At 36.3% G+C, this 19,059-nt stretch overlaps 1 protein-coding gene across 1 annotated transcript in view; it reads right to left on the reverse strand.

Annotated features, from left to right (window-relative positions):
* LOC127946128 (dipeptidyl aminopeptidase-like protein 6) overlaps nucleotides 1-11,457 on the reverse strand; it is a 279,989-nt gene extending 268,532 nt beyond the window's left edge. The window contains exon 1 of the mRNA XM_052542441.1: nucleotides 11,067-11,457. Within this exon, the coding sequence (XP_052398401.1) occupies nucleotides 11,067-11,117 (51 nt within the window). The 5' untranslated portion in view covers nucleotides 11,118-11,457. The remainder of the gene's footprint in view (nucleotides 1-11,066) is intronic.
* Between the last annotated feature and the right edge of the window lie 7,602 nt (nucleotides 11,458-19,059).

Below are 19,059 nucleotides of genomic sequence, written 5' to 3' on the forward strand. Positions count from 1 at the left end.
CAAGCAAGAAATGTTTAAAAGAACCCCTTCTTCCACTTTTAACTTCCAGCCAACTAGTCCTGCATATGCTCTCTCCAGCTAGCCTGCCCCAAAAAATGTAACGCTTTAATCTCAGTTTCTCTTCATATTCAAATTACGTAAAGCAGGGCTGCAAACAAAAACAATCGAGCAAGGAACCACTGGCTCCTATGAGAAAAAAAAAACAAGCACCAAATTATTTTTTTAGGTGCCACAGAATAAACATGTTTTCTTTTATTATTATTATTATTTATTTTATTTTTTTACATTTTAACATTTCAATCATTCTGCCATGTGTTTATTTCTCATCTTTTCTTGACTTTATCAGCATTTTAATCCATCTTGTAGATGACCTGGAAACGAAGGCTGACTTAAAGTGAGATCTAAACTTGAACTTGAACTTAAATGTCTTTAGCAAATTGAAATATACAGTCGCAAAGAATTGTTCATTACCTGTACCAATATCATGGACCATAAGCCTCACTTGGCCTCTGAGTGTAGTTTGGGCTCCTCCTCAATGCATCCTGTAAATGTTGTCATACACTTAAAAATAAAGGTGCTTCACGATGCCATGGATGAACTTTTTTTTTTTTTTTTTCTAATTGATTTCATAAAGAACCTTTAACATCTGAAGAATCTTTACGTTTCACTAAAGGTTCCTTGTGGCGAAAGAAGGTTCTTCAGATTATAAAAGTTGAGAAAGAGATAGTTCTTTAAAGAAACTTTGACTGAATGGTTCTTTGTGGAACCCTAAAAATGGTTCTGTGAATAATATTTTAAGCACCTTTATTTTTAAGAGTGTATGTCTTTCACACTTTCAGTCTGTTTTTCTTAGTAAAATGCAATTGTATAGGAGGAGTTGAATCATGTAGACAACAGGTTAAGTTTAAATATTAAAATGCAATAGCACATAAATATAGCAAAATGTTCCTCTTTATGGTTATTTTTCTAGTTGAAGAGCTTTTTCGCATTTGGCTCCCAAACTCTGGAATAGTCTTCCTGATGATGTTCGGGGTTCAGACACACTCTCTCTGTTTAAATCTAGATTAAAAACGCATCTCTTTCGCTGAGCATTCGATAATGCATCTCATAATTTGTGACTGCAGTTGTATCTGATCAAATGCACATTCTTATTCTTTAGCTTGGGTTAAACTAATTAATTTTACTTTCTTGGAATAGCAGCTATGCTAATTACGTCTCTATTTGTATCTCTGTTTACCACAGGATTTACACAAGCTCCAGTCTGGATCCAGAACACCTGAGAAGAGATGATGCTGACCCCTCAGAGGACCTCAGATGATGCTAACCCTGAATCAACAAACAGAACTAACAATTATCGCTACTTACTATGTAATCACATAATAATTGCTGTTAATAGTGTTCATCGTCTGGTTGACTACGTCTTTTATTATTTTTTAATTCCTATCATATGCACATAAACTGACAGTCACCACTACTAAGCTACTACTAAATACAGTAGGAACTTAATTTTCTTTAAGGTTGCTTTGCGATGATTTGTATCGTAAAAAGCGCAATACAAATAAACTTGAATTGAACTGAATTGACTGATAAACTTATATACACCAAATAGTTATTCTGAGGTAGATGTATATTATGTTGCAATGTTTACAAGCTTTACACGTTTTCCACAGTTTGAAACAATATGAGCTTTTACATGAGACATTTCAGTAAATTGTACTGTAAGCTCTCTTATAAAATAGCCTACCTTTTGATGTTAATCCATGTTCATTATGTACTATAGTAGTAAAGATCGTGCCTGCCGCATTAAAGAGTGCCAAAACTGTATTTATGGTTTGTATTTTGTTATGAATTGTGAAAAATTTTAAAGCTGATACTTTGTTTATTAAAAAGTAGCAAAGCACAAAGCTTTTTGCGATTACTGGACGGCAAGTACGCTTCAAATAATGAAGTTCACGCATTAACAGAACACAACATAGACCTAAGATCTTGGGGTTACTCCACCCCAAAATAATATATATATATATATATATATATATATATATATATATATATATATATATATATATATATATATATATATATATATATATATATATATATTTTTTTTTTTTTTATGGACATAACCCAGATTGCACGTCTGATGGCAGATGGAGTATTTTGATACTGGTATATCTGTTATTTACTTGGCAGTCTATGAGACAGTCTCAAGCCTCCAGGATATCCAAAATACCTTAAATTGTATTCTGTAGACGAATGGAGCTTTTATGGGTTTGTAACGACATATGGGTGAGTGATTAAAGGTACAATTTGTAAAATATTTGCAGTAAAATATCCAAAAACCACAAGGCTAGTGTTATATATTTTGTCCAGCTGATTACTAACAATATATCTAATGTTTTCAGCTACTTGTAAATAATGAGAAAATTCCCATTCTAAACAGTGACATGGGGCAGTGCAGTCGCCTGTCAATGACGTTAGTTACCCTTTGTTACTGCCCTTTACTGACATAGAAACCACATGACAACAGTCGTGGAAAAATTCAGAAGTAGTGTCTATCGTCCCGTGTGAGGATGCATCTGATCCATAGTCTGATCGCGTCTTTGCATTGACTTTGTATGTAATTTACTCGCGCAAATCGAACTTGCGTTCACTGTCTATGCCAAATTATTGTGTTTGAATGTACATAAGTGTATATATTTGTTGAACAAGTGGTAATCGTTTTCATATCGTCTGATTGATGGCCGTCAGCGGTTGGGTAGAAGACAACAAATCCCGTAATTCTACGCTCCTTCTTAAGGCCAATTTATACTTCTGCGTCGGGTGCGCGTAGTAGGTACGGCATAGCATACGCATTGACGTGTACCATACGTCGTACCCTTCGCCGTACCCTGACGCACACCTCCTCAAAAATATAACTATGCATCGCGACGACGCGGACTGCAAGATCTGTGACTGGTAGGGTTGGTAGTATCACGTTTCCTCCTACGCATTTCCGGAATGATCTTCTGTACTCTGGACCGCCCGCACATACAATCTCCTCCAATAAGCTCCAGCTCCAACATGATCCGCTCTCTTTCAGTCGCCATTGTTCATAGAAGCCCGCGAGGATCGAGGAATGTAAACACAATGGAACCTGCTCGCGTCAACTAGCATTTCGGCAGTGTAACTGCAGAGCAAAACAGACATACGCAGAAGTATAAATGCTCAGGACGGCATCGCCTACGTGCGTAGCCTACGACGTACACTACGGCGTACACTCGACGCAGAAGTATTAATTGGCCTTTAGCGTCATCAAACCACGCGATTGTTAATGTTTTGGTAGTGCGCCTCTAGTGGCAGTTCCTACAATCTGTACCTTTAATGACAAATTTTATTTTAGAGTGGAGTATCCCTTTTAAGAAGAAGTCACATTATTAATGACTATAAACAGGAATTGTTAACAATATTTACAATATCCACACAGCTGACTGCTTTATCTGTTGTAGTTTGTTGCATGAAATAGATGCCGCTTTTCTAATGTTCACTTCTTATGTCTCTGTCATGTTGATCTCTCTCGCGCTGTACAACTGAGCTGCATTTATCAGGTGTGCGCTGCTGCACGGCAGAGATGAGGACTGTTTGAAACTAATTTTTCCATTTAAACTTTGATGTGCAGTTTATTGTCAAAGTTTAATACATGAACATAGCAAATTATGCAAACATGCAAATTTTTAAGTTATAACATTTTAATACACAGGCCTAGTAGCCAGTGGCAACCTCAGCAAAAACTTCACTCACAATTTAATATTTTTGGTCGCAAATGCAAGCGATTTAGTCACAGTTTGGAGCCCTGTAAAGCTTGTTTAGTATTCAAATACAAATGCAACTACAATGACTATGTATCAATGCAACCTTCAGTTCTTGAAAGCGTCATACTTTTGTGTTTTGTGAAAGTTAAATGTTGTCCACAACAGATACACTTTAATGTTTGGAAGCGCATTTTCAAAGAATGAAAAAAAAAGAAAGAAAAAAAAGGTAATTGCAATTGTCTTGCAATTGTCTTGTTGCAGGCTATTTTCCTAACCAACACTGTCATTATGATGTCATCTGAAATTTAAAGTTGTTTCTGAAACAGAAAAAGTTTTTCTGATTTATTTGTTTGTTTGTTTTTAGAATGTTTTTATCTTTACAATAAGAAAACAGTGTTATTGAGAGTGAATTAAAGCAAAAATTTACCTCCCAAAAATCTAAATGGCTTACTCTTATTTATCTACAACATGCAAGTTCTCAGTACAAACCTAAATTATATAACTGTTGAGTTTGGTTTTCAAATTTGACTGAAGTATTGCAGGAGTTCTGCTTTTTAGTATAACAGCAACAACAGTCGGATGCTACACAATTAATACATAAGAAAAAAATGTAGTTTCTGAGTTTGTAGTGTTACAGACTACAGTGTTTCAATGGTACAAAGTGAAAGTGGAGCAGGCAGTGGAGCTGTGCAATTTGCCTAGAGCAAGAAACAGGATCTCTGAATGTCAAACTATTATGGTTTTCACTTGCTCCAGGAACGCTCACAGCAGGGTGTTTATCACTACTTGAGAATGTTTACTTTGTTCAGTAAACAAAAAACTTTGGCGGTCATACTGGTTCCTGGTCAGCTTGGCGAAGCCCAGAGGTTTATTATTTGGATTCTATTTCAATTAGTTTCATTACTTTTAATTTATGCTAGATTCTTTACTACACTCAAATTAAAGTCCGCATGAAATCAAAACTGAAATTGACTCACATTGCTAGTTTTGATGTAAACAATTACAGGTGCATCTCAATAAATTGGAATGTCATAGAAAATTCCATTTATTTCAATAATTCAACTCAAATTGTGAAACTCGTGTATTCATGCATATCTCAACAGTCTGTGATGATTTGGGGTGCAATGTGCTCTGCTGGTGTTGGTCCATTGTGCTTTTTGAAAACCAAAGTCACTGCCCTTGTTTACCAAGACATTTTGGAGCATTTCAGGCTTTCTTCTGCTGACCAGCTTTTTGAAGATGCTGATTTTATTTTCCAGCAAGATTTGGCACCTGCCCACACTGCCAAAAGCACCAAAAGTTGGTTAAATGACCATGGTGTTGGTGTGCTTGACTGGCCAGAAAACTCACCAGACCTGAACCCCAGAGAGAATCTATGGGGTATCGTCAAGAGCAAAATGAGAAACAAGAGACCAAACAATGCAGATGAGCTGAAGGCCACTGTCAAAGAAACCTGGGCTTCCAGACCACCTCAGCAGTGCCACAAACTGGTCACCTCCATGCCACGCTGAATTGAGGGAGTAATTAAAGCAAAAGGAGCCCATACCAACTATTGAGTACATGTACAGTAGATTAACATACTTTCCACAAGGCCAACAATTCACAATTTTTTTGTTATTATTATTATTATTATTATTATTATTATTATTGGTCTTATTCTAATTGGTTGAGATAGTAAATTGGTGGGTATTTGTTAAAGGGGGGGTGAAATGCTATTTCATGCATACTGAGTTTTTTACACTGTTAAAGAGTTGGATTCCCATGCTAAACATGGACAAAGTTTCAAAAATTAAGTTGTACGTTTGAAGGAGTATTTCTGTTCCAAAAATACTCCTTCCGGTTTGTCACAAGTTTTGGAAAGTTTTTTTCGAGTATGGCTCTGTGTGACGTTAGATGGAGCGGAATTTCCTTATATGGGTGCTAAGGGCACGTCTGCCGGAAGAGCGCGCGCTCCCGTATAGCAGAGCACTGAGAGCACAGACATTCACTGATCAGAGCGAGAGCGTCGCGAAATGTCACAAAAGGAGTGTGTTTTTGGTTGCCAGGGCAAGACAACCCTGCACAGATTACCAAAGAAAAAACAGCATTAAGGGACCAGTGGATGGAGTTTATTTTTACAGAGCATCAACGGAGTTGTGCAAGTGTTTGTTCCCTGCATTTCTAAAATGCTTGTTTTACAAACAAAGCCCAGTTTGACGACGGATTTGCGTATCGTTTATTTCTTAAGGATGATGCAATCCCAATGAAAAAGGGTCACGATTGTGTGTTGGAACCACAGGCGGTGAGTAAAACTGCTTAAAATATCTCTGCCTCCTTGTTAGTGCGTCCGCCTCCCATGCCGGAGACCCGGGTTCAAGCCCCGCTCGGAGCGAGTCGTTGCTGCTGCTGCTCTCGTTCAGTTTCAGCCTTCACAGCTGTCACAGCTTCCACATGCTCTCAACGCAAAAGCCTACTCGCGCTCGTGATTCTTTAGCTCCGCCCACACGTCATGCCTCCAGCCGGTCGTGTTTTTCCGGGAAAAATCGGTACAGACTATCTTTCTCTTATGAATATAATAAAACTAAATACTTTTTGGAGTTATGAATTATGCAGTACTACTCTATAGGTACTCAAGATTAACAGGATATTGAGTGAAAACGAGCATTTCACCCCCCCTTTAAATGTGAGCCAAAATCATCACAATTAAAGAACCAAAGACTTAAACCACTTCAGTCTGTGTGCACTGAATTTTATTAATACACAAGTTTCACAATTTGAGTTGAATTACTGAAATAAATTAACTTTTCCAAGACATTCAAAATTTAATGAGCTGCACCTGTAATTCATCCAAGTTTATCTGCTGGAAAAAAATAGTTTGGTAATGTTGGTAATATTTAATAAAATCTGAACATTTTCTTAGTATCTGGAATGACATTCCTTCTCTGATGACGTCAGTTTGACGGCTTGGGCAGAATATCCTTAAAACACACCCCTCCAACCGTTAAGTTGCCATGAGTGAAAGACAGAGGAGGAGCGCAAAAATAAAACCAAGCCCTCTATTCAATATTCTGTTTCAGCTGGAAATACATGACTACACTGAAATAAAGTCGGCAGCAAATTCCAGTTCACGTGGACTTTAAACATGTTCCAACAACTTTCTCTGATAATTTTATTCCATAAACATTTTTATTTTTTTTATTATTTTTCAAGATCCGATCAGTAACTAGTAACCAGTTCCATGAGAATGTTCATGCATTAAAGTCTGATGGTCGTGGAAAATAACTTGATATTTGCGTGCACATATACCTCTTTAAATTGCATGCAGCATTGCATTGAGAAAAACATTACAGATGATGGATTCCAGCAGGCCTAATGAAACGCTGCAGATGCCAGATCCAGCTTTGAGAAATGACGGCCCACTTAAAGGTCACTATAAATCATGGACCTCTTTCCTTGCTCGTGCGCAGTATGCGTCCAGCAGGCCAACCCCAATCAAATAAACCGCTGCACGGAGCCCAGCCGCTCCAAAGCCTACATTTACCAACATGAACAAGGTGCTTTATCTGGGATTGTAGACAGACAATACTGAATGTTCTGCTCATTAGATTTAGCTATGTCTGACTATAACTGACGCAGACATGTCACATACAACTTCAGTCAAGCTGGAGCAGGTGCCATGATGGAGCTGCAAGATATATATACATCATGATACTCTAAATACTGAACACACAAACTGGACACTTTTTCTGTGCTTTAGAATAAGAAGGTCTCTAAAATGTGTCCGTTGGTATTCATATTAATCTCAATGACAGTTTCTTCACTGGCACATGCAGTGAGCAATTTACATATAATTTTTGCTAATGTGCAAGAATATTACAACATGACAAAAATGTTACTATCCTGCTCTGAGATATCATAGACAGCAGACAAAGAAAAATATACAAAAATTGTGAAATAAATAAATAAAATCTAATTCAATTAACTTCATACTCTAGAGTAGGCAGTCCTTCAGCCTATGAATGGAATCTAAACCACAGATGCTATTAAAGTAGCATTTATTACACAGTTTCTTAGAGACCCGTTGTTGACTCATTATGTACATTTACTGTACATTCACAGGAATACAATGATAACTATCAAAAATGACTTTATTGAACTAAACTTGTTCACCAGTTTACATGCAAATCAATAACCTGCCAACGCACACAACCTGCATTTACAAGACTTGATTTAAAAAGCTAGTTATTTCCCGGTGGTGTCATCAAAACGTAAGAATCCATGTATTCTGCACAGAGTATTTCATTTATGAGTTGTGATTTATAAATAAAGTATTAGCATTCCAAAATGTGAGTGGTAAACATAATCATTCTCCCCTCATATTGATACAAGTTTCTACAACTGTACCAGTTGTATTATTTTTATTTATTTTGGGGGTTAAGAAAGAGTGCAATATTTTGTAATATATTTCCTGCTCGTCTACCGTGAAACACTTGCTCTGGTTGGATAAGTTTAAATATGCCTTAAGAATTATTTTCCTATTACATATACAAACTTCCATAAGCTGAAGGAACACAGCTTAAGGTATTTGCATGCTGGGCAAAATGGAGGTAACGGAGAAAAATCTAGTTGTCGATTGGTTTATGCTCAAGCTGTTTATGACATTATGATAAAATATAGTGATTTTAGTTAACCGATTTAACTGACTAAGTTGTGATCAAGCAATCATCTGTTCATCAATCACTGAAAAACTGTTGAGGCAGATCGTTTAGTCAGGAAGAATCGTATCTTTAACCACCTGTACTGATCAGATGTCTCTCAAAATCAAGCTGAGGGTTTTTTGTCTGAGAACAGAGTGTAAGCTTCTATTCAACCATCTCAAACTCATGAAGATAACAAAAGCAGACAGGTTGTCAGACAGGTACATGACTCAAACTGACATTTCTCATGGCTTGCTGGACAACGATCTTGTTCCTACATGAAGGGTAGAATTGTGCTTCTAGTGGTAAAAGTGCATTAGTGTACGTCTCAGTGGAAGACACTGTTTAGAATTCTGTAATTATCAGTCCCTCCGGGATTTTGCGATTCTGCGATCGCTGAATTTATCGCAAAATCAAGCAATTTTCGCAAGAGCTCGCAAATTTTTATAATTGCCGCAGATTTTCCCGCATATTTTGGGCTTTGACGCTTCCAGTGACATCATCGCAAAGTGCATTAAGTCAAAGAAAGGTTCCAAAAATGGAACGAACAACATTGTGTTCTCTTCATGACTGATTTACAAGAGCTACATTGGACAAACCAACCGAAAGCGGAACGAATCCGCGCTACTCCTGTGCAGACGTTCATTCCTAAGGCCGGAGCCTTGGGCTGATCTCAATCACACGATGTGACACTGTTATACACAGTGCTGGGAGATAGGCCTACAGTGAAGAAAGCAGTTGAATTCGATGCAGAATCAATAACATCTGTGAGAAGCATATAAATTCATCGCAGAATTCTGCTGAAGCTACAGATATCAGAACAAACGTCATTGATGTGGAAGCCAGGAAAAACATTGTTCAATAAACACAAATCACCACAATTCACCATGGATTCAACATAGTAAAACTACAGGAACAACTTGTTTTCAAATGCTTTTGAATGCCTGACACAAGTTCTACCAGCACTTCAAAGCTTTAAGTATTACCGAATTTGAAAGTTAGTTTTAATGTGATGACATTATTTGTTCATCCTTCATAGGTTGTCGAAATTTACTAAAACTAAAAGTTTAATGGCGTAAGAAAGCAAAGATATTAAATTACCTCTGGTAGATGGCTGCAGATAAGTACTTATAGGCCATTTCCACTCCCTAATATATGGACTGGAATATAGGGACTGAATTATAATAAAACAGACAGCATTTTCTCCATATTCACAGTAAGCTTGCAAATGTGACACCAAAAAAAGTAAAGGATATCATGGGCTAAAATAAATAGCTTTAAAATTATTTTTGTTTCCTTGAATGAAATGAAAGACTCACTTTCTGGCAATCTACACTTCTTTTTAATTTTAAAGAGTGCAAATAATTCTACTTCTCTGTCACGAATGCATTGAAAAGTTATTTTAAGTCTTTTATATCAGATCAGTTTCAACTGAATGAAGCCTGACAGACTGTGAGGTTTGTGTCTGGACCTCAGTCTCTGTAGGTCACTGACACATCGAGCCTGGAGCTGTAATATCCCAATATTCCACTGTGCTTTAAGTGTTATAAAATTTTAATGAATTCTCTCTCATCTGAACCCCAGACAGTAAAGGTCACCTCTGCGTTTAATGCAGACTAAAGCCCTAACATAAATAAGATCCCATGTGTAATGCTTCACTTGGCTTTAAACATGTTTAAATGCATATCCCACAACAACTATTAAAGTTTTCCAGCATTTCTTATCTACTACAAATAGAGACTGCTGAATAACTTGCAACTATATATATATATATATATATATATATAAAACCTTCCAAAACTGATGAACTGTATATATATATATATATATATATATATATATATAAAACATTTTTGGACATTCTGTTATGATAACTGGCCTGCCTTGTATTCAACATGTACCAATCCATTCCAATGTATATATATATATATATATATATATATATATATATATATATATATATATATATATATATATATATATATATATATATAACCTTCCAAAACTGATGAACTGTATATATATATATATATATATATATATATATATATATATATATATATAAAACATTTTTGGACATTCTGTTATGATAACTGGCCTGCCTTGTATTCAACATGTACCAATCCATTCCAATGTATATATATATATATATATATATATATATATATATATATATATATATATATATATATATATATATATATATATATATATATATATTTACAGCAGGGTAACAACACCATGTTTTATAACATACTCCACGTCAATATCAAGTTTCTTCTTCTCTCTCCCCAATACAATGTTAATACAACAGCTGGTATGTGAAGCACTTCAGAATACTACTTCAATGCTATTCATGTATAGCCTATTATCTATAACAAAATATAGCTATAATATTAATGGTATGTGATGCTGGTAGGACCACAGGTTTTTTTCTTTCTTCTTCTTCTTTTAATGGAGTGCAAATTAAATACTGTTCTTGCTTTTACACCTGATACTAACAAAAACGCCAAACAAACAAATCCGTTTTTCACAGAAAGTCACTTTCAGTATCGTCTCTAAAACGCACTCGTCTGATAGCCTAATAGATAGGTTCGCTTACCATCATATTCCCCTGCATTTTGGCCGTCTCGATTAAATTCTTCTCCTTCATTCTGGTTTCTTCGGTCTGATGGATGTGCGTGTCAGTGTCTCGGCTGGTTCCGCCCGGTCCGGTTCTTCTTTCTCAGCACCCTGTTGAGCGCTCCGAGACTACACTGCCTCCGCAGTCATTCACCCTCGGCTGTTTTAGACGCCAGCGGCAGACGATAGTTCTCAGTCAGACTCCACTGTGGCTCAGGACGGTTATTTGCTCGTTTCAGAGCGGGATGCGCGGCTGAGGGATTCTATCGCGCTCCGTGAACTCGACGCGAGAGTGAGTGAAGCTGCACATGACAATCCCGCTGCTGTGAGAGGAGCACACCTCGTCTCTTACGGTGTCTATTGCTTAACTTTACTGCTGAGGTCGTTAAAACGTCTTTGTTTGGCACTTCATTGCATATTATGAATTATGAATCGATGTAATGAAGAATGAAGCTCATGAATGAAGCTCATATATCATATGTTTATTCAGGTCAAAACCATTTTTCCCGTCAAGCATGAATAGATGAAATCTAAGTGTTAACAAGGATCTCTCTTTTTCCAAAATCTCAGGTCAGAACCCCAGCAGGCATCTAGTGAAAGTCTCCGGTCCTGTTAGATGACCTAAAGTGGGCACTGTGGTGTTGCCAAATCTTTCAAGATCGAATCAAATCTCTGTTGCATGGGGTGCAGGGTTGCAGGGTTTTCTTGCTTGAGAAGTTTGTCTGCTAAGGCAATATTTCAGTCAGTTCTCGTATTTAAGTGATGTTCAGGATGGCAATTTTATAAAAATGTAAAAAATGCATGACTTGCACTGTTGGTAAAACATTGCTAGCCATAAAATTCCACTCCTAAACCAACCGATCTCATGAGAAAACAGACATTTTACAAAGTGGTGATTTTGTATGAATTTGTACAATGCGATTCTTCTGTAAATGACAGATTTTTTGAAAAGCCGCATGAAGGTCCACCGCTAACACACTGCCTATAAACCTAATCGCCTGTGTGGCTTAAGCAGATCACAAGATGTCAATATGTTCTCTAAATGTGAACACAGGGAGCACACGAGTTGGAGTATTAGAAACACTTCAAAGTGAAAATACAACTTCCCTCAAACCTTCCTTACTTTTTATTTCATTTTACAGAAAAAAAAAAAAAAAAAATATATATATATATATATATTATTAATAATAATAGCTTAAGGGATTAGTTCCCCCCAAAATAAAAATTCTGTCATTTATTACTTACCCTCATTTCGTTCCACACCTGTAAGATCTTTCTTTATCTTCGGAACACAGATTAAGATATTTTTGACGACAGAATGCTGTCAGATTTCCTTCCACCGACTACCTTTGTAACTACTCGTTTGATGCTTCAAAAACTTCATAAAGAGATTAAAAAAAACTAATCCATATGAATCAAACAGTTTAGTCCAAAACTTTCTGAAAAGAATCAAACCTTTTACATATATTGAACTAATCTATTACAGAAGCACAGACGTTCAGCATGACACACATGAATGAACCTCATTGGTTATGCAATGTTTGAGCTTCCGGAAAAGGTTTGTTCTTGTGCATTATTCAGGTTAGGTTGAGCTTCTTGATATGTTTATGAATAGAATAATACAAGAATAGAATATGGAAATAACTAACCTTTGGATCACACTGCGAAAAAAATGATGCATTTCAAAATACATTTACTTGAGAAAATGAAAGCTTGTATTGTGTGTAATTGTGAAATGAGTTTATGATTACAACAAGAACAGATCATTATGCCATTGACTCGGAAAAAAAAAATCTATTCAAAAACTTAATTCAAAGGGAAAACAAGTTTTCATAGCCCACTGACAGATATTGTTTTAAACATAAAATCAATTAATTTTGTTCAATTTATCAGAAAACAATATTTATTCATTTTGCATCTCAAGTAAATGGATCTTGATTTAAAAATGTTTGGATATTTGCATTGGAATTTTTTTTTTTTTTTTTTTTTTTTTTTCATTTTATTTTAATGGATGCAGCATTAAATACCATGCATATGAATTTAAGACTATCTGCTCTGATTAAAGCATTAAATTGTGCACTTGACCTGCAAAAACCCCAAATAAGTCTATTAGCTTTTAAAAATGACCGGTAAGGTTATCATTCATCTCAATACCCTCTAATGCCTTTTGTGGAAATGCAGAGAATTCAGTGTCTGTTTGCATTATTATAAACTGAAATGCATACATTTAGGTTTGTGCAAGTGTATGTTCCATGTCAGTTTTTCTTCCCAGTTTCCCTTGTATATATTTATTTATGTTTTATTTTTTTTATTTCCAGAACATAGCTTCCTTACTGAGCAAGGAAAATGTTCATGCTCTGACCACAAACAGGCCTTAAATTGGTTACAGTCAATTATTCCTGCAAAATGTATCGCTGCTAAAAAGAAATAATTTACCCAGTCCATTCACCAGATTCTGCTGGGTCAGAAATTGGGCCACCTACAGAAAAAAATAAAATAAAATAACAAAAGCAGGTAGTTCTGCCCAAAATTCACGCAGTTGGTTGAGTCACTGCCTCAGGCTGATCAAAGGTGTGTTACCCAAAAGCATTGTTAGCTAACTATGGTCGCAAGTTCCTCTAAACTCTATTGGCAGAACTTATGGCTCAAGTGGCTCTAGTGGTTTACTTATTTAGTTGTCTCTCCATATCAAACTGCTATGATAGAAAGTATTTTGACTTTTTTATACCTCTCACATTTAGCCATCTTACTGAATCTTGCCTATGAAGATACCACAAGTGGAAAGTGAGTGGAGCTCAATAAACAAGTCTAGACTCTGATTAAGTCTGAAGTGTCAAAATCATTCTCTAGTAATAGTCCTCAATCATGGTCCTGGACTTCCACTAAAACAGCACATTTTGGAAATGTCCCTTACCCATTTCAGGGCATGGAGTGATGAGCTGATTATTTCAGTCAGGTATGTTACTCTAGATTAAGGAGACATCTAAATGTGCAGTATTGGGAGGTATTCAAGACAAGGATTGAGAACCACTGGGCTATAGCAATTTAAAGTGCAATTTAAACACTGCTGTGTAAATATATAAAGGGGAAAAATAATTAACATTCCTTGTAGTGCGAGCAGACACATACTGTATGGAAATGAGCCACTGGCCATTTGTATTTAGTGTACATCATTGACTTGCAGACTGAACATGTGCCATAAAACAAAATATAAAGAAAGGACAGCTTGGAGGACGTACTACCATGAATAAATAAACTGTTGTTAACAAAGCTATTATGCTAATTTAAGAATTGAAGGACACAATCAATATATGGCAACATTGTGGAATGACTCCCTCAAGGACATTACGTCGGCATACACAAATAGAGTTTGCTACATTGTGGGGGGAAAAAGAGCATGGAGAATGACAATGGTTTAATGGCCATAATTATAATTATTATTATTATTATTTTCACTAAGCTCATGGTAACAAGCAAAAGTTGACTAGTAATATTAAGATTCCCTTTCAAGGGAACTTCGAAGTGTGTCATCTAGGGGTCGCTATGGGGAACGCCTCGTCGTGACCCATGTCTGAAGCATATATTGAGAAACACCAACAACACGTTGGCCGGTGACAGCCCATGACGTCACTATCGGTGCAACTATAGCATAAATAGGCATCGAGAGAGCACATCATCTTCTTCTTCATTGACTCTTTTGTTTGAAGATGCATTCCGTGGTAAAAGCGATCTTTTCTCCCTTCATTTTTGGTGAGCACTAGCAAGACAATTAGAGGCTGTGTGCATTTGTGTCATTGTTATTTGACACCTTATGACACACACAATCTTTGCGTCTGTTGTTTGGGCAAAGAGCACATACGAAATGTGCACGAGGGGGCAATCTGCATTCACTGCAAGCCTTTTTTCAACAAAAAGTTCCGCTCTTGTTTGTCCTTCCTTTCGAGGAAGAAGGGGCAGCCGTCTCCTCCCTGTGGTTCAGAATCTGCTGCTTCTGAGGCATGGAGTAGAATGAGCGCATGGGGATTGCGGCCGGATCCGGCCTATAAGTTTAAAGAGGGGTTTTCCCTGTCGCGTTTGTCGGCTGTGAACTAGAGTGAGCCGCTGGAAGATGATGTTATTTCACTAACATAGTCTGATCCAGGGGATCTGCTGGATTTGGCCAAGGAAGAACAGGAGATGTCTGAGGAGGGTGAAGAAGCTGAGACTGAGCCTTCCCAATCCTCCTGCCTTGCATATGATGAGCTGTTGGAGGTTATGCACCATGCGTTTGCCATTAAAGCTGGCTAAGAAAGTAACGTCGTGTTCAATGAGTGTTATCTTTCTGACAGGTGAGCCTTCCTTTCTTCTGAATCTCCATTCAGAGATCAAGAGGGAATAGAAGAGGCTATTTTTCTTATGTATCCATTAGGGCTGTCACTTTTAGTTCGAAAATCGATTGCACAATCGATCGGATCAACCCAAAAAGTTTCGAAAATGACAATGTGGAATCGATTTTAACCAAATATGTACACTATTAATTTTAAAATAATTAAACAATTAAAAAATATAGATCTAACAAAACTCACAAACAAGCAGAAAAAGAAAATAAAGAATCTCGAAAGTGCAGTATGCCTTACGAAAGCTAGACAGAAAATACCAGCAATTTTACGCACCTATAAGACCCAGTGACGTCGAAAGCGACCTCAATTTGCGTCAGTCCATGGAGACCTCCAGACGTGAACACTGCGTTCACACCAAATGCGAATAGAGCATCTGGCGCGATTGATTTCAATGTTAAGTCAAAGTAAAGACGCGTTTACGTGCCTCTGGAGGTCTTGCGGCGCGGTAGATGCGAATTCGCCTCATTCACGCATCTAGTTACAGGAGATTCTGGGTTATGAAAAGGACCATTGCAAGCTGACAGCGACCGGCTTTTGTGGTGGAAAATTGGCAGTAATACCCCCACCTTGCGCAGCTGTACCTGAGTGTTCCTGGGACATCAATGTGGTCGAAGCGCGTCTTCTCAACAGCTGGACATATCTGGACATATCTGCTCTGGACCCCAAAAATGTTGATCGACTTGTTTTCCTGTCCAATAAATTTGTAATGTCCCTAGCTTTTTTGTACATTTCATTATGCCTGCCTAGTGCCCCTTAGCCCAGTTGTTGGTTACGTTCAATAAAAAAACACACATGGCCTGTTCTCAAGTCCATTTAAAGTTAAATTTTTTTGAACAGTTGTTTGAAATGGATTGAATCATTATTTAAAATAATCTTGGATATTTTTGAATTGCCTAAATCATAAATGTTGAAGCCTGCAGTGATGTTTTTCTTTTGTTATGGCAGCCGTCCCCTCTGCATATATATTTTTTTGAGAATGTTGCACTCCTGTTGCTGTTTGTTATTCTGCACGAAACTTGCCAATAAATAAGAAATATTGCTGACTTGTGCGTTTCCAGCGCTCTCTTTACATTCGTACGTTATTTGACATTGAAAAAGGAAACGTCTTTTTTTTAGACATGGAAAATCGATCTTACAATCAATTCAATGAACACTTATGTCTTAAAAATCGAAAAGGATTTTTTCACAAAAGTGACAGCCCTAGCATCCATCGGTCAGCTTGGGCTGTCGCCAGCCAATGTGTTTTTAGTGTTTTTCAATATATGCTTCAGACACAGGTCATGATGTGGCATTCCCCATAGTGACCCCTATAGCATGCAGTGTCTTGTTCCCTACTCAGGGAACCATGCTTACATAAGTTACCTGAGATGTGTCTTAATACAACAGAGTACATTGAATCTACACTTGAACCCACCTGAAATTTCTGATCTTTGAGATCATTAAGGGTTTCTGTAACAAATGAAGGGCTTAAAAAGTCTTAAATTCTTACAAATGTCTTAAATTCTTAAGTCTTAAGTAAATTCTGAGTCAGTATTTTTGTCCTGTATTCCAATTGTATATAATGGTTATTGTTGTTAATTATGTCCAATTTCAGTTTTAAAAGCCATATTGATTTGATTTTTTTATTATTATTATTATTATTATTATTATTATTAAAACAAAAGAAAATCTGAAAAAAGTAACTTTCAAAAAGTAAAGGTTTCTTGTTTTTGTTTTTTTTTTAGAAAACAAAACAATCACGTGCAATCAAACAAGTCTGTGCAACATTTTAAAGACATTTATCACTAAAATTAGGGAAAGCTACATCAACAAAGGGTTTCCATTAACAAAATATTTAATCAAAATGAAAATTACTTAATTCATAGCACTAAGCACATGTGATGATCATAAAGCACTCCCAACATTTGAGCAGTCAACATTAAGATTCCAGTCATATGAGCACTCATAATTGATGTCTGTCTCTGCACTGCTTATTAATTGGCTCATGTGTAACTTCTTGCAGGGTTCTTTAGGACTACTTTGAAAGCAGAGTCAGGGTAATTTAGAAGAGTCAGTAATGCTGACCTTCTGTGTCGTGCCCTGTCAGATGTAGAAATAATTACTTTAGTTAATGAAGACAGGTGAAGACTAATTGTGTGCATATTTGTAGAATGGAAATATTAACATAATGCTTAAATATGTTGTCCATGAATGATTTGTTGAACAGATTTGTGTCACTCTTATTGAAAGATATTGTAAAATCTGCTAGTAAAATTCGCCATGAAAAATTATCATTTTAAAACTGAAAAGTGTTCAGGAATATACTTGTAGAGTTAAATACTCTATTCTGTGAAACTTTGAAACTAATAACTATTCTATAAAATTATAATAGTTCATGCACTATTTATGATTTAATGAGAAAAAGAACAAATAAGTCTTAACCAATTACCAGTCTTTTAAGACACAGCATGTTCCTTTGAAAGCAAAGTGCTCTGCATATTTTAATATTAATGGAAGAGTTTCCTGGGAACAGCCGACATATGCCATAAATGCATATTAAATCCATCATTTTAACCTGCTTTGCTGGGGAGATAAATGATGAGATGAACTTTCAGATAGCAGATGTTCTTTCTACCTCTGGGTCAGGCTGACAGGAGAGAAGAACGCAAGGAAATGTTCCAGAAAAGTTGCCCACCCCAGAGCGGAGTCAGAACGCATGGCAGGGGAGGTCGTCAGGTGCTGCACGCTTGATGAGGAAAGATGCAGGGATTGCAGCGCTAACACAACAGCATAAGTGTCTCAGTGTTAAACTGAATTCAACTTAAACTGGTTCACTTTTAAAAAGAATAACACCTGGAGAATATTTTCTATTCACATTTCTATTCGTCTCAATTGCAGTTTCTTGGCTGATGCATTCCTCCCCAAAATTTCACAACTTAAAAACTGCCATATCTGCTCAAGACCTTCAATTCTTTTTGAGAAATCACAGACCTAAGCCATGAATATGAAGGCTACAAACAAGGAAAATAAAGGTCACTTTCATGCTTTTAAAACAGCCTAAAAAAAAAAAAGATGAAATACACTACCTTAGTCTACACTTTTTTTCTATTGAAAGAATCCTCAAATAATCCAAAGAATCAAGACTTCTTCAAAACGATTAAGCAACACTGAACTGCTTTCAACATTAACAATAATGAAAAATGTTTATTGAGCACCAAATCAGCACATTAGAATGATTTCCGATGGATGACACTGAAGAGTAATCATTAAATAAATAATTAAATAGAGTTTATATATAAGAATAAATTAATAAAAGAATGAATGACTCATTTTGTGTGTGTGTGTGTCTACAATATTGGTACCATATCAGTTATCCGCTGGCATTACACTTCTTAAAAAGGTTACATTTAAAAGTGTCACACACATCTTAAATCTTAAAAAAGAAAAAGAAAAAAAAACTGTTAAATAATATTTTGGATACTATTATAATGTCGCTTAAATACATAATGTAGCATTTACAATTATTTTATAACTTTAGATATTAGTGTTTTAGTTTTGAAACTCTGAAAATAAATTTCAGCCAGAATTATAATACCAGTGTTAGCCAAATTTATA

Source organism: Carassius gibelio, chromosome A24 (assembly GCF_023724105.1).
Source record: "Carassius gibelio isolate Cgi1373 ecotype wild population from Czech Republic chromosome A24, carGib1.2-hapl.c, whole genome shotgun sequence".
NCBI classification, from domain to species: Eukaryota; Metazoa; Chordata; class Actinopteri; order Cypriniformes; family Cyprinidae; genus Carassius; species Carassius gibelio.